This window comes from Neomonachus schauinslandi, chromosome 10 (genome assembly GCF_002201575.2).
Source record: "Neomonachus schauinslandi chromosome 10, ASM220157v2, whole genome shotgun sequence".
In the NCBI taxonomy this organism is placed as follows: domain Eukaryota; kingdom Metazoa; phylum Chordata; class Mammalia; order Carnivora; family Phocidae; genus Neomonachus; species Neomonachus schauinslandi.
Window position 1 is genome coordinate 116,775,851 of NC_058412.1, and position 17,102 is coordinate 116,792,952.

Sequence of the window (17,102 nt, forward strand, 5' to 3'; positions counted from 1 at the left end):
GATGATAGTTTCTGGGGTTGTGACTAAGAAAGGGATCCGAAGGTTGTGTGTACTGCTCCTGCAAAAGCGAGAGATTTCAGACCTAGTTCTGTCTATGACTTCAGGCTCAAGTCCTGTCACTTCCTTGAGTCTTGGTTTATTCATCGGGAAGTTACAAGGTTGTACTGATATTCTTTGTCTGAATCTGAGTTTTACTATTCTTATCCTTTATATTGGTGCCACCATTAGAGAATTAACTAAGCGATACATAAAATATAACCCAGGATGGCATAAAATGATCAAATACGTAGGTGCAAATAAATTCTGCCTGGCTGTAGTCACGCTAACGACCCAAGGACCTCTGAGAATGTGTATACCTTATATACATTTGCTAATAGTAATAAGTTATGATTCCTGGGTTTAGCTGGTTCATTGGTTTAGCTGTCCTCTTCCCCCTGTCTCTCACTGATTTAGCAACGTGGGTTGAGTGCCTGCTCTGATGTTGGGCACTGTTGGGTGCTGAGGTGTTAGCAGCAGGGGTCAGATCCCATGGTTCCTGCTCTTGAGGACCCAGTTCATGAATTAGTAGAGGAGGTGGAGATTTATTAATGCATGCATTATGTGCCGGTAGAGGTATAATATGATACACTGCTGAGGAAGCTCAGAGGTCTTACTGGAGTTTTTGGAAGACTCTTAGAGAAGGTGACCTTAGAGCTGGAGCTTAAGGCTGAGTAGGATTTCTCTAGAATGAAGGAGGAAAGGAAAGTGATCTGCTATTCATGGTAGCACAGTATGTATTTACCCCATTCCAGGGCATTGTTTAAATAGCCCAAGGTGACTCCTGGGTCCTTCCCTGAATCTTCTCTAATTCCCTTATTGGTTTTTTCTATAGCTGGGTTTCCAGACCCTGTACTGTCCTTCTCATGCATTATCTAGATTTAATGCCTCCTTTTCAAGTGTGGTGGCTAATTCGGTGCTGCAAGACTGTAGCCAAATTGGATGTTATACTTCTAATAGTGTGACCTTAATATGCATTAGCTTTAAAAATATTTAAAGTTGGTCATCCTGTTGATTCATTGAACTGGAGATTTACTGAAGCCATCAGCTCTTTTCTGACTGAATTGTTTTTAAGTCACAATTCCCCTGGTGGGGACTTTATATATTTGCTATTTTGAATTTAAATAAAGGACTCCACAGTGCTTATACTTTTTTGGTTCAACTAATTATGGTTCTACCTATCTGTGCTGCCATTCATCCACATTTCTCTTTCTGCCTGCTTGAGTAACTTTGTGAAAGATCGTGTTGAGATAAAGGTGTTGTGAACCCTTAACCTTAGTGAGCTGCAACAACATCAAGGAACTGCAACCAGTGGGGCATGACTTGCTCTGTGTGATTCCCTGCTAGCTTCTAGTGGTCCCCCTTTTCTCCAAGTGTGTGCATAACTGTTCCATTTTGCCAAATTTACTTCAGATCTTTAAGAAATAAAATTTTATAAATACAGTTGAAGTCTCCTGTATACCCTCCCCTAATCCCATTTTATTGTGTGTCCCTCCCTAATCCAGTTTCTTACCCTTTTAGAAGCAATCACTATCTTGAATTTGGTGATTATTATTCCCACCATTTTTTTATTATTATGTGTGCAACCAGTGATGATTGAAATTTTCTTTTCTTTTTTCTTATTACAAATATGTTCTAGTGAACATTCTTTAAGTATCTCTTCGTGCATATGTCTGAGAATTTCTGTAATGTATATATACCTGGGAGTAGAATTACTGGGGCAGTCAGAATATATGCATTTTCAGTGTTATTAGGTATCACCAATTAGACCTATACTCATTTACACTCCTATCAGCAAGTTTTAACAGCTCCTGTTTCTCCACATCTTCACCAACACATTGCTAGATTTTAATTTTTTCATTTTTGGCCAATCTGATATCTTATGGTTTTTATGTGCATTTTTTTGATTTCTAGTAACATTGGGTCCCTTTTTATATGCCTATGGGATGCTCAGTGTTTTTTCTTTTGTGATCATAATTGTGATAACATTCCTTGTCAAAAGCTGATTTTAAGTAATTCTAAAAGTGTTGTATATATAGGACTTTGCATTAGCAATCATTAAGAGAAATTTAAGCTTTGGTTCTAGCACCTTTTCAAAGTGCTGTATCTTTATCTTATTTAATCTTACTCTCCGTTATCTTACCAAAGACAATCCTGTGAGATAGAGCAAGGGCAGAGCATTTTTATAAATGCTGCACTGATAAGTCAAATGACTTATCTAAGGTCATGTGACTCTTAAGTGATTCACAAGAACCTAGATTTTTTTCTGATTATTGGTTTGCTGCTCTTTACATTGTACTATGCTACTTCTTTTAGATCAGTGCAGTTCTGTTGTTATTGTTGTTTGGATTGATGTCTAATATTCCCTCTAGCACCTAATGGAGTGATGTTCAGGTTCTATTAGCTTAGTAAACACTTCTTAAGTGAATGAATGAACGATGATGGTTCTGGTGTAACTGACAAAACATTCATAATAAGTCTGCTAAAATGGAGGTAGTTTACCTTCCAATGATTTTACAAGTATCTGCCTCTGTTAGCCTTGATAAATAAAGAAACTGAATCAACATTCAGCTTTCTGATGCAGCTGCAGAATTAATCAGAGAAGATGTCAAAGTAAATCATGGACGCTAAAGTATAGTTTGTACTTTTAAAAAAAGAAATCTACACACCCTTTGGAGGTGAGATGAATATATATTCAGGCTTTAACAAGAAGTAAGAATTTTTTTGGTGGGAAAAATTGATTAAGTAGAGTCTTGATGACTAGTGATTTAAATCATAAATCACATCCATGTTACTTGTCAGCCAATCAGATTATGGATCTTAAGTGAGAGTCTTGGTGATTTTAATTTTTGATACATTGATTTTTTTCCCCCCTCCTTGTGGGCAGTTAAAACCCATGTTCTCCAGTAATTATTGTGTTCTCAGTACCTCTTGTTGTTTTTTTTTTAATTGGGAATTAAGTAAATGAGAGTTCTGTTTTATATTTGCAATAACTTTGCTTTGAGATTTTGCGTTTCTGGTACTTGGTTTTTCTTCCAGAAAAAAAAGGTAGTAAATTGCCATGATTCATTGATTTTTTTTTTTTTAAGCTTTAAGTCTTGTAAAGACATAATATGTAATTGTATATGAATACCTGGAATATTTCTCAGATATTTCTTAAAATATGTGTGATAATCCCTTGTTGATATAGCACTTTATAGTTTACATAGGGCCCCTTTGTAAGGTGTTTAGTCATCACAACAATCTTTTGCGTTGAGGTGGGTAGCATTTTCTGTCTCTGATGGCTTTGATCCCAGATTATGAACTTTGGCTGATGGTAGTTGCAGCATTAGAGATTGCGTGCTTTTTCAGTTCTGGTGCCTTAAGCAAATTTGCAAGGGAGCCCTGATGTTAACTTTGGCAGGTTTCATGCCTGCAAATATTGATTGAGCCAGAAGTCGTAGTTGTAAAATGTCACCAGTGAATATGCAGCCAGCAAAGGCAAGGGAAAACTCATTACTACAGCTCATCTGTAACTTCTGGGTCAGGCCACTCACTACCATCTGGTAAAAATGCATGTTTGAAAGCTCCCTTTTATTCTGACAAAATGTAATCAGGCGAGGTTAACAGCAGATGATTTCTGAGCATTTCAAATTGGTTATACCAATCCGTCCACAGCCTGGGTTTGTGACATTCCATATGTCTAATTACCTTTAGAGGTATCAGAAAGCTTTAAAATTATGAAACCTAGTGGCAGGAAGGAATTTAATCATGTGTATACCTACCTTTCCCCCTGTGTTGTATGCACCCCCCCATATTGAAAGTATTTATTCTGAAAAAGAAAAGGTGATGATAGAGGAAGAAATAGGATTACTGTCCTGAAATAATCCAAAGATTTTTTTTTTTAAATGTGAGAGTGGGACTAATCATGTTTATATTGCTTTAAAGAGAAAGATTAAGGACCAAGGAAGAAAGTTGTAAGTTGTAAGGTTTCTCCTCAATTTAACAAACTCTCTGAGTGATCCAAAGATGGAAGGGGCACAATTTAGGGAGGGGTTAAGTTTCTGGTCACTGAAAGTGTTAGGAAAGCCCCAGCCTATACCCAGTGAAGATGTTTTAAAGGGGATTCAAACCTCAGATAGACGATTGGGTTAGATTCAAGGCTTCCTAAAGTCTGGATGTCTCTAGTGTTTCAGAATTACTGCAGGAGGTTGTGAATCCATACAGATGTACACAGGCATTTTCTGTAGAATGAATCTCAGTCTCTCAAAATTAATCCTTCTCTCTCTCTCCCTGTCTCTCTCTTGTTGTATATCAGGAGTTAAAAACACAAATGTAGGAGTTAAAAACACAAATGCAATGAAAAGTATTGTCAAATAGATAGTAATATATTTGTCACTGTGTTCTTTCTCAGTCATTGGATATTAAAAGGTACAGTAGGGGGTAGGGTCTGTCATATTTTGACATTAAAAAAAGATTTTCGTTTTAAAATCTGTTGGTGGTCAACACCCTTTCCAGCCTTGAGGTTCTTTGATTTTTGAATCAAATGTGTCCAAGAGAGGTGGGAAGCTACTTGTATTATCTTCTATGAGCCAAACTCTGCTGGGCACTTTAGAAACATTGGCCTTACAATGAATCATGGAACACTACATCAAAAACTAATGATGTAATGTATAGTGATTAACATAACATAATAAAATAAAAAACATTTTTAAAAAGAAACATTGGTGTTTGTGTGCTTAATATATACATATATACATAAATATATGAAAGTGGTTATTGTTTCTAGCTTATAGATTGAGAAAACTCAAGCTTAGAGGGGGTAAGTTATTTTCCAGGACTGCTAACTAAGTAGAGGGACTAGGATTTGAATTTAAGAAAGTTTGACTTCTAAACTCATTCTCCATATAGGGTATCACCAATTGCAAATAGGTTAGCTAGTTAGTATTGCAGAGTAGGAAAAGCACTATATTGGGACTTAGAAGCTTTGTATTATTGCCCATCGCAGACAAATTGCTTAAAGCCACTGGGCTCAGATTTCCTTATTTCTATAAAGAGAGAGATAAACTAGATTACCCTTTGAACTCAAATTTCTGAGTCTTTCCCATTGTTTGATATTTAGGAAATAGTACTTCATGACCCTAGTTGAAAGGCCCTTTTCTGAGGTTCTGAAGCTTCCTGGTGCTAGGTGAAAAATTCCTGGCTTATTATGATGTTATAGAAGATTTTCTTTGACTTTTTCCATTTTTTAATAGAATTGAACATATTTTTTCTTCCATTAACATGAAAGTACATTTTATGAAAATCTCCTCCTCCTAACCCAGGTAACTTGGGATATTGAACTTACTTAGACACCCCCCCCCCCCATACACATCTCCACTGTTATATCCTGGTATAGACGTGCTCTTCACATTAATAATTGTGCTGGGTGTTTTCATAATTTATCATAACGACACCATTATTGCTTATTATAGAAGGCCCCTTTCTCCCACCCCCACCCCCAAGTCTAATTGAGGTCGAGACAAGACCATAAATGCGATAATATAGATTGCATGCTCAGAGGAAATGGAGTTGGTTTCATAGTGGAATTTTAATTTAGGATTCGTTCTGGTGATGTAGCCTCTTCCTATGGTACATTACTTTGAGCCCAATATAACTGCATTTTCCCACAGCTCCTCATTATAGCTACAGCTTCTCACTGCTTTTTAATTAAGAAAAAAAAATAGAGAGGGAGAGAGGGAAAAAGGAAATCTGCAACTTAGGTTGGATATTGTCTGGGTACGCAGGGAGTATCCTAGGCAGATTACTTATTTAATTTTTTAACTCTTTCCAAGCTTTCATGGAGATGTCTTGATTTCTGTTTCCAGGGGGATGGATATAAATATCATCCATCACACATACACACACATACTAGGCTTCAAGATCTTTGGAAAGTGAAAGCTTCTCATATATGTAATCTTGAAGCTTACCATAAGCTTTGAACAAGTGGAAATCCTTTATGTAACCTAGAAAGGCAACCAGCTGTGTGGTTGGATGGTGGCAAATGCTTAGTGAGCATTTATACCGCTCACCACCTATTGGGAGTAAGGCAGGGAATGTAGAAGATTTTTAAAATCGTTAAAGGCTGATGTTCTGGTACATCAGAAGTTAAGAGTTAATCATTTTTTCTCTAGTCTTGTGGGCAGCAGAAACAAAGAAATGACTTTATGAGGAACAGTTTCTTTTGTCATTCCTTCATCTTGAGGGATTCCAAACACCTTTCAGATACCAAAACAAATTAATCTCCAAAGGTGACTGGTAAGAATGGCTTAATCCTCTTGGGATTGGTTTTGTAAGACACAAGGAGAGCTCATGCCTGAGCTGTTGACCTCTCTGACAGGCTGGAGTGTTACATTCCCTTCCTGAATCCAGAGCCCTTTGGCTCTTCTGTAGTGGAATCGGTTTGACAGCTCTGAGATTCTTCCCCACTTGTGTATTCTTGCTTTGTTTTGTGTAACTGATCACTCTCTCAGTAGTGAATATTGGTAAAATAATGTAGAGGTTTATTTCCAGGTCAGGGTATTGTTAGCTTTATCATTTTTTTGTGGGGACCTTTCACAAATAGGACTTCAGCTTTCTATGAGTCCATATTTTATGTAGTGTTACTGGAAAGACGGTTCCATTTTGGCTTTATCAGGGGACAGAAAGCCCTTGGATGAAAGTCCTCTAGACCTCTGGAGACCTGTGGTAGCCAGTATGGTAGCCGCGAGCTGTGTATGGCAGTTGGGCACATGAAATGGGGCTGGGGCTGGGGCTGGGTCGAGACACACTGTGAATGTAAAGTAATATGCCAAACTCCAGAGACTTACTTAGTATGAAAAAAAAGTAAAATATCACATTAGTAATTTTTAAAATACTGATTACATGTTAAAATGATAATATTTTAAATATATGGGATTAAAAATATTAAAATTAATTTCACCTGCTTCTTTTCACTTTTTAAAATGTGGCCCCTAAAAAATTTAAAATTACATCTATGGTTTGCATTTCATTTTAATTGGGCAGCTATGTCCTAGACTGTTAAGCCCCTTGATAGCAAAGCAGCATTTGTCTTACATTTATGTCCCCAGTTGCCAGCACAGGCCTTATACATAGTTGGCATTTAATAAATATTTGTTAAAGAAATGAATCCCAGCCTTTATTCTTCAGAGTGGTCAAATTTCAGAAATGCGTAGAAACTTCTCTTTTTGGAGTGTTAGTATCTGAAAAAGAGACAACCCTTTTCGGGAAGAACAAAAGTTTTTAAAATTTTGCCTTGGGAGAAAAAAATGGCTGAAATAAAATATCTCTGGGCCTTTGAACAGCTTACCTATCTGTTAGAGGTGGGAGCTGATAATGTTGGTGAAGGAATCATGGCAGAGCACCCTAATGGGTTCTGCTCTGCTCTGCTGGAGAGTTGTCATGAGGGGAGCTCAAGCTGAATGTCTGACGGAGAAGGGAGTTGTAGAAACAGTTAGTGAACCTGGAATTTGCCCTCTTAGGGATGTTCTGCTTAGACTATTCCTTATGATTAACAGAGCTATTCTTGTCTCAAGAATCCATCCTGGCCCTTTCTGTCTCCATTTCCCCATTTAGACATGACCCAAATGGAAGCCTGGGACTGCCACTGGGCCACCTTATTACTTGAAGATCCTTTAAGCTCTGCAGTTCTTTAATACATTATTTGTTTAATGAATGGTTTACCAAATATTTTAATTTGGCCAGGGTCTTACATGACTTATATTTATGGGTATATGTTCTTGACTGAAAGTGCCTTGGGCCTGTCTTAGTTAGGGTCCTGGAATCATGTACCAAAAGGTTGCAAACTTCAGGTTCAACTTTGAGTTGACCAGGTTCAGCTTTGAGAAGAGACCAGGTTGTCTTTGCAAGAGTTTATTAAAGGATCTCAGGCATCCCCTCTCCCTGCTTAGAAAATAGAACTGTTAACCTACTTCTCTTGCCCAGAGATGTGGTGAAGATTAAGAGAAGTGCTTTAAGTTCTGCAGGAGGGAAGTGCTATTTCAGGGGAAATTATTAGAGGTCAAAGTGAAACTCTTCCCCTACCTTTGAGATGTTTGTTTTAAAAAAGTAGATTGGAAGATGTATTCCAAAGATGACACTGCCAGTATTCTTTCAGGTTTGCATTTCTTAACTATGGCGGTATTTAGCTTTTTCCTTTTAATTGTGGTCCACTGCCTTTTCTCTCTGCCCTCAGAGATAAACAATCCAGAAATCTCCTTTCTGTGGAGAACTATGGAGCCCGTGCTTTGATTTGACTGCTGCAGCAGCCTCACGCTAATCAGAATCGCAGCAGGCCTCGTTTTATGCGCCTGAAAGAATTAGTGCTCCCAGGGGGCTGAAGTTCCTTACCTGCTGGGGAGCTACAGATTTCTGGTTTGAAGCCTGCCCTCCTTTAGGGATCAAGCTACCTTTCCTTTCTTTCTCACATGAAAACCACCACGTCCTTTTGCTTGTGGTCCATGGTACCTGGCATATTGATTTTCTTCTTTTTCTCCTCTTTTTCTAAGTGCCAGTAATGACAATAGATTTTTATAATTTTTGTGTTTATAAAAGTAGAGTGTTATCATATCAAATGATAATCTATCTCACGGAGGCTAGGAACAGAGTGAAAAATAGCAGGTGGTAACCTACAAACCAAATTGTCTAATGTGAGTTTTCTAAGCAGTGTCATATGCTTAGACTTACTGGCACACCTGGTATGTGGAACCAGCAGGGTATGTGAATATAGAGGGAAATGACTTTGCACACTGGGATAGTGCAGTTCAGTAGCAGTGTGGGTTATAAGTCACAAGGTGAGATGTGTAATGTGTATAGTAGAAATTTGTCTCTTATCACCACCAAACAACTTAGCAGGTTGGCAGCAAATGGGGCATTCTCTTCTGTTGGTCATAATAAACCATGTCACACCTAGCACACTATTAGTGTGTGTAGTTATTATAACATATAAAGAAAAGCTCGTTGAACCTAACACAGATGTCTTCTGTTGAGGAAGACAGAATCATGTGGATTACCTTATAGTAATAATCTTTTATTTTTGTTTAGTACTGTTGTCGTTTAGCGTTGTTTTTTTTTTTTTAATATTTTATTTATTTATTTGACAGAGAGAGAGAGACCGTGAGAGAGGGAACACAAGCAGGGGGAGAGGGAGAGGGAGAAGCAGGGGGAGAGGGAGAGGGAGAAGCAGGCCTTCCGCGGAGCAGGGAGCCCGATGCGGGGCTCGATCCCAGGACCCTGGGACCATGACCTGAGCCGAAGGCAGACGCTTAATGACTGAGCCACCCAGGTACCCCCCCTTTTTTTTAAGACTTTATTTATTTGAGAGACAGAGCATGCGTGAGTGTGGGGTGGGGGTGGGGGGTGGGGGCTGAGGGCAAGGGAGAAGCAGGTTCCTTGCTGAGCGGGGAGCCTGATACGGGACTCGATCCCAGGACTCTGGGATCATGACCTGAGCTGAAGGCAGAGGCTTGACGGATGGAGCCACTTAGGCGCCCTTCATTTAGCATTCTTTCACTAAAGTTTGCAACCTTTTGGTACAAGCTTCCAGTTATGAATAAGTTCTAGGAATCCAATGTATAGCAGAGTGACTTTAGTTAGCAATACTGTATTGTATACTTGAAAGTTGCTAAGAGAGTAGATCTTAAATGTTCTCACCACCAAAAAAAAAGGTAATTTTGCGAGGTGATGGAGGTGTTAACTAACTTAATGTGGTAATCATTTTGCAATATATATATATGAATCAACTAATCACATTGTACACAATGTTATATGTCAGTTATATCTTAGTGAAGCTGGAGAAAAAATGGTAAACATATACACACACACAAGCATCCTTTGAAGTTCACAGGGAAAAGGGTTATAATTTCCGTTTGCCGTTTGTAGATGAAGAAACGAAGGTTTAGAGAGGTTAATGACATGCCCAGAGCTGCACCAGTAGTAACCTGAGCTGCTTGGAGACGTTGGGCTGTTTGATTCCCGGTGCAGTGCTGTTTCTCCTCAGCTCTGAAGCCCATTTCAGTAGTGCTTCATTTTATTCCAATTTAATGGAAGGCCGCTGTTAAGAGCTCCTCCGTGGACTGCAGCGTCAAAGGCAAAACGAGGACCTAACAGTGTGGCAGCCAGAGCCCTGGACCAGGAAGTGCCGATTGTGTTTTCAGTGCAGCTGCTGGCTTTGGGACTCTGGGTAATACTCCCTCTGGGCCTTACTCTCCCTATTCTTCCATAAAGTAGACCCTTGGGTGTTACATAGGTAATCTTCCCTGCTTGAACTACTTGTGAGTGACTGTAGTCTTTCATAGACATGAATTAAAACCATGTGAAGGGATTGGTGTCGGGAATTGTATTGTAACTAGTAAATTGAGCCTAACCCATCTCAACGTGGCTGTGTTCCCTGTGATTTCTATATACACAGCAACTTTTGTGAAGTGATAAAACTTCGCATATTAAAAAAGTTCTGTAAAAAGAAAAAGCCAACTACCTTGTAGGTGACTTTAGTCATGTATTTATAGAATCACTACGGGTCTGAAAAAATGACCACTTGGAGCTTTACTTCATTTTGTGGGAGAAATCGTATTGTATGGAGCTTTTCATCAGTGAATCCTTGAAAGCTTTTATAGTGTCTGCTACGTGTGCCCTTCTAGGTCTTTTCCAGCTCTGGAATCCTGTGTTTCTTTTTTTTCATTCTCAGCCCAACAGGGGCACAAAACGTCCCCGGGATGATGAAGAGGAAGAGCTGAAAATGCGTCGGAGGCAGGCTGGTCCCCGAGACCGTGGCCGCTATCGGGAAGAGGAAATGGCGGTGGTAGAAGAAACAGACGATGACAAAAAGAGACTGCTGCAGATTATTGACAGAGAGGGCGAGGAGGAAGAGGAAGAGGTAAGGTGGCAGGCGAGGCTGGCCCTGACACGCAGTGTCTGTAGAGTGTCATTTTAGGTCAAATACTTCATTCCTCTGAGCTTTTCAGCTTCATCTGTTAAACGGGGCGAGGAATACTTACTGCACAGTATTGACGGGAAGGTGAAGTGCGCTGATGGAGTTGGAAGCATTTTCAAAGTGTAAAGATCATTATAGATAGAGTTTTTAAATTCTTCTGGATTATGTGTCCTAATCGAGGCCCGAGCACTGGACTGTGGGGCTGTCGCTGTTGACTGAGGAGGGCCAGGGAGGCTTCCTAGGCCGGGCACACTGAAGGCACTTCCATTTTTTAATGTAGTCGGTAGTCTTTGAAAGAGGAGTGGCATTTTATCACACTAGTGGAAGGAGGCTTTTCAGTTGAGATGGCGTTAGCAAAGCAGCAAAGGTGGAGAAGTTCAAGGTGGAGCTAAGAGATTAGGTATTTAGGTGTAACTGAGAAAATACAGTTTAGGAAAAGAGGTGCTATTTGCTGTTCCTCAAGATGCCTTAAGGCATACTCATTCCTACCTCTGGACCTTTTGACTTCTATTCCCTTTGTGGAATGCTCTTCCCGTAAGGCTTTGCATGGCGGGTTTCTTCTCATTTGGGTCTCAGTTCAGATGTTTCCTCCTCAGAGAAGCCTTTCCTATCTCTGGGGTAGCCCTGTAAGTTATTCTCTTATCACTTTGGTCAGTATATTGTCTTCATAGCATATACCGTGATCTGAAATCCTGGTTTGTTTATTTTACTCATTTGCTATCCTCTCCCCCACCTCTTATGAAAACAGGGACTGGCTCTGTTTTGTTCACAGCTGTATCTCTAGCACTCAGTGCAATGCCTAGCTCTTGGTAGGCCCTTGATAAATATTTATTGAATGAATAAATGAAGCTAAAAAGAGTAGAGGTAAAATACCAGTGATTAAAAATAAAATGACCTTACCTAAGTGTCTTTTTCTATCCATAAGTGTTAACTTGCATGTTATTTCACCCTGGCATTTTGTTAAAAATGAATTATGGAAATGGATTCTTAAGAGCCAGCTGTTTTTTGGTTCCCTGAAAGACATGATGCTAAGTTTGGATTTAAAAAATGAAGCTGGAGTGTGAATCTGAGAAGGAAAAAAAAATGGATTCATATTCCAAAAAGGTCTTTACTGTGTTGTGACAGTAACTCTCTCATTAGGATTTGTACCAGTGCTAATTTGGGGGTCTGCCCCCCAAAGATGGTGACACTTTGGAAATCTGTGGTGGGAGAGGGTCCTGAATTTCCTCTCTGAGGGCAGCAGCCCTGCTGGGCTTAGACAAACCGTGTGTGTAGCACATCCTCTCTCCTTCCTTCCCTCTCGGCTCCCCCTCCCTCCCTGCTCACTAGCTTCGGCTCAGTCTGTTAGCCCTGCAGCAGCAGTTAATTGGCAGGTATAATTCCCATGTAGGGCAAGGCTGGTACTGGAGGATTAGGATAGTAGCTGTCATGGGTAAGTGGTTTCTAGCCTGGGAGACAGAAATGTAGTGTGGGACCAGGCCTTCTGTTAAGGGACAAGGGAAAAAGAGATCGCTTTGTAAAAATGACACATGGAAGACTACAAGTCCAGGAGTTATTTTCTCACTGCCACCAAAGTCCCATTTGATGAAAAACAAGTGATGTTTGCCCCTGTAAAGTCATGTGGACTTGTAAAATATTATTGTCCTTTTTGTGCTATATCACCAGCATTCATCTTTCTGAAATCTCCCTCTGGTTTCTGACGTTGAGCTATTGGAGTCTTAGTCAATGACTAAGACTGATAATTCAGTTTTCCCCTAGCATTGGAGGGAAATTAAAAGAGGGAAGGCCAAACCCTGGAGAGGCTAGGATTTGGGGGATCCTATGAGAGCTGTATTAACACTATTACATTTTTTTTCCTGCAGGGTGGGCAAGATGTTAGCTAAGGGAAAGAAAAGAAGTGGAGATTGAGGTTGCTTGAAAGTGATTTAACCCTTCCTAAAAATTTAGATTACTTAGTGAAATCCTCGTGATGCATTGGGTGCATCGTGCCTGTTGCTAGTAGTAACAATAAGCGTTTATGTTAATGTAGTGTCCTGTAGTTTGTAAAACAGTTCTTTAGGTCATCTCCATGACCTTGAAAGAGACAGGTAATATTTTCGCCCTCCCTCTCTCCCTGCCTGCCTGCCTGCCTTCCTTCAACACATCTTCCCTGGGTGCTTGCTGTGTGTCGGGCACTGTGATGGGCACTGGAGAGTGAGCAGTGAACAAGTAGACATGGGCCACCGAAAGGGATGTTTACTCTGGTTTGGGGTTGGAGAGATTGTCTGGGCTAGATCCTGCCATACCTTCTTTGTATGGGTCATGTGAAGGATTTAGAATTTTATTCTGAATGCCAAGTGGATGAATTCAAGAAAGACTTGTGAGGTAGAGTCTGTTGGACTTGATGAGGGTTTGAGGATTATATTCAGCAAAGTAACATCACCACGTGCCTAGTAAGTAGTGAAGCTTGACTCTGAGTCTTGACTGAGCCGGGGCACTGAATTCAGTTTGTGAAGTTTCTCTTTAAGCTACAGATACTGGGCATGGGGTGGGAGTCCAACAGAGGTCCTCAGGGGCCAGGAGTCATTGATAGAATCTAAGAAATCTGTCATGCCCAAAACGAATTTATAGATAACTCCTCTGTTGGCTAACTGAATATACAAAAACAAAACAAAACAAAAAAACCCAACATATGAACATTGAAATTTAATAAAATAATAGCTAACACTTTTGAGTACTTATACCATTATGAGATGATTCAGTGCTTTCCAGAAGGATCAGTTTCTGGTTCTCTTAATAGCAGTCTTTGTATTGCTTTTAGGTGTGAGTTATGGTCAATGGCCACAAAAGCTGTGAAGCCAGGAGTTGGGTGTCAGAGAGGCAGAGTGCACTGTAGCACGTGACTCTAACCTTGAAAAGAAACTGAGGAGAAAACATTCTTGAAATTTTATTGTTGATTTTTTTGGGGAAAATGATTCCGTTTACAAAAATTCATTTTATTTACCTTTGTAGTTATTATTCCAGTGTTTGAAATAAGAAAACTGTATGCTCTACTAGTTTTTTATGTCTCCCCTGAGTGAGGTTACTAAATTCTTGATGCTATATCGGGCCTCTCTGATTTCCTTCCCAGTAGCTAGTAAGGACCTGAAACAGTAATGTGTAAGAAATGCAAAGCAGTGACTGTTGCTAATTAACAAGCATTCTTACGGTATTCGCTGTACAAAAATAGGCTGTGAGTTGGATTTGGCCTGTGGACTGAAGTTTGTCGACCCCTGGCGTGGGGATTCCCAAAGATTGAGGTCCACTGTCATTGACTCAGGGTTTGACCTTGAACGAGTTCTTTTAAACCTGAGTGTTATCTTACCTGTACAACAAGGAGAAGGATGGGTAAATATTAAATTAAACTATCTAATACTGTTGCTTATTCCATGCCCTACAGTATGGTCAAGAAATATTTGTTGAATGAGCTAGTCTTTAAAACCTTAAACTGAGCTTCCTGAACTAGTTGTGGGACAGAGTGATACAACATAGCATGTGATCTAGACCCTTAACCTTCTTTCCAGCGGGGGAGATAAAGTATATACTGTATATTTAACCCAGGAAGGTGAGTGGCAGAATGGCATGAAAGAGCCATAGAAAAGAAGTAGTGATTAGTGAATAGAAATCCTTTTGGACTGAAATTGTTGCTGTTTGTTTCCTTTATACCAGGAGGAACCACTAGATGAGAGCTCAGTGAAGAAAATGATCCTTACATTTGAAAAAAGATCATACAAAAACCAAGAGTTGCGGATCAAGTTTCCAGACAATCCAGAGAAGTAAGGCTCTGTTTTGCTGAAACCCTCTTTCCTCCTACATGTTATGTTTGTTGTTTTTGTTTTGTTTTTCATTTGTTTTGCCTGCTTTGGTTTTTGTGATTTGTGTCAGGAGTCCCAGGACAACCCACATGTTTGGGAAATCACTGGAAAGACTCATAGGGCTCAGAGTCAGTGGTACTCAAGGGCACACAACAGGATCAGCAAGAGGGAAAGACAGATAAGGCTGGACTCTGGAGAAATTCATGTATAGGCTCCTTGTCTTTTTTCTGCCTGGGTTACAGGCAGACATGTTCCTTTCTCCAACAGTGAAATACATCAGCACGTGTGTAGTGTTTCTGTCCAGGGAAGCGCATTTGAGTGAGACTTAAGAGTCCAAGATATTTATTGAAAACAAGTTATGTAGGCCTTCTCTGTCAGCATGACTATCAAAATTCCACACTCCCAGAGGGAAAGCAGAAGTTAAGTGCTCCAGGTGGGCAAAACACCCTTATCACTTAGGGAACCTTTCAAAAGCCAAGTTCCCAGATACCAGCCCTAGGACTAGATGCTTGTAAAGATCAGGTCTACTATGTTAACTCTTTTCTGCATTGTTCTTCTCAAGGCGCAAAGAAAACTGACCATGCCTGTCATTAGTGATAGCTTTACTGGTGAGAAAATTTCAAAGGCTTTGCGGTTAGACAGATATGGGTGTGACTCCTACATGACCTTGAGTAAGTCACTTCTCCTTTTTTAGCCTCAGGTATCTCATCTGTATAAAGAAATAAAACCTCCTTCACAGGGTTGTTGTGAAGATTGAGTGAGAATGATGGCAGTTGTTTAGCTCAGTGCCTGGCACACAGTAAGTGCTCACTGAATGACAGTTCATGTGATTGTCACTGCACCAGCACCTCCGTGTACTGTGAGGTGCTGTCATGAGGAATCTGGTGTCTTTCAGTCCATCTTGACAAGTACTAACATGGAAAGATCACCTGTTATGTGACCAAAAAAATCAAGGTGTGGAATATGTACAGTATGATTTAGGTAGGGAAAAAAAATGAATTCTAACTAAAGGAATTGCATATTTATACAGATTTTAATGTTCTAAATCTCTCTTCCCTCCCTGCCTTTCTGCCTCTCAGGACATACACTTTTAATAAATCTTAATAGGCCCAAGGCCCCTAGGCAATTAAGAGTTGAATAATACAGTCTTTGTACTCCAGTTTGTAGGTTACTAGGGAGACTGACTATAAATGCAGGGTAGAAGGAAATATACTTTAAAGAGATAGAAGCAGAGTGCTGTTAGAGCATAGGGAAAGAAGCCATGAATACCAAGTTGGGGGCTATTGAGGGCTTCACAGAAGAGGTGGTATTTGAGCTTGGCCTTGAAGAATGATTTTTATTTTAATAGGCAGAAGAGAACATGGAAAGGCCTTCCAGGCAATGTGATTAGCGTGAACAAAGGCACAGAGGTATCAGAGGGCATAGAGTCCTCATGGCAACCTAGTGAGGCTAATGTGATTCAGTACGTCCTCTCTGTGCTGTAGATGAGGAGGTATAGAGAGAGGAGAACCTCGTTAACTGGACCCAGGCCGCAACCCTCTTTGATCAGAGCTCAGCCTTCCCAACACCAGAGTCCTGTCAGTTTTGTGCTGACCTCTACCTTATCGTAGCACTTGTCATACTGCATTGTGTCTGTGTATGCATGGGTGTGTTTGATTATACAAGTAATACATGAACAGACTGTCATAAAAAACACCCAACAGTGCATAAGTAAAATAAAAAATGAAAGTTCTCCTTCACTGCACAGACCCCCTTTCCGTTCCGCTACCCGGAGATAGTCTCTGTGAGTATTCCTTTAGATTGTTTTCTGTACATATATTTACATATGTAATTTTTTTCCCCTACCTAAATCATACTGTACATATTCTGAACCTTGATGGTTTTACTTACATAACAGGAGATCTTTCCATGCGTGTTTACCTTTTGTTTTGTGACTGGTGCGGTGTGTTTCATGGTGTGGAGATACCATGATTTATTTACTATTTTTCTTTGGATGGATATTTGGTTATTTTAAATATTGACTTTTGTGAACAATGCTGCAGTGAATGTCTTAGTGTGCATTATTTCTGTGGGATAGATACCTAAGTGTTGAATTCTCCAATTGAAGGGGATGTATTTTAAACTCTGATAGCTCCTGCCAAATTCCATACCCTGGCCTTTTATTCTACCAGCTGGTCTCTTTCCCTAAATTTTTGCCCACGGTGAATGTGATCTTTGTCATTTGTTCTATTGTTATTTCCTTCCTCAGTGGTTTTCCTGCATTAGACTCTGTGCCTTTCAGGAGG

At 40.0% G+C, this 17,102-nt stretch overlaps 1 protein-coding gene across 3 annotated transcripts in view; it reads left to right on the forward strand.

Moving 5' to 3' along the window:
- CTNNBL1 (catenin beta like 1) overlaps positions 1-17,102 on the forward strand; it is a 156,278-nt gene that overhangs the window by 20,380 nt on the left and 118,796 nt on the right. For 2 of the 3 annotated variants that reach the window (XM_044918492.1, XM_021688906.1), the window contains exons 2-3: positions 10,739-10,927; positions 14,672-14,778. In XM_044918492.1, the coding sequence (XP_044774427.1) occupies positions 10,739-10,927; positions 14,672-14,778 (296 nt within the window). The remainder of the gene's footprint in view (positions 1-10,738; positions 10,928-14,671; positions 14,779-17,102) is intronic. The other variant, XM_044918493.1, reaches the window with a different exon arrangement.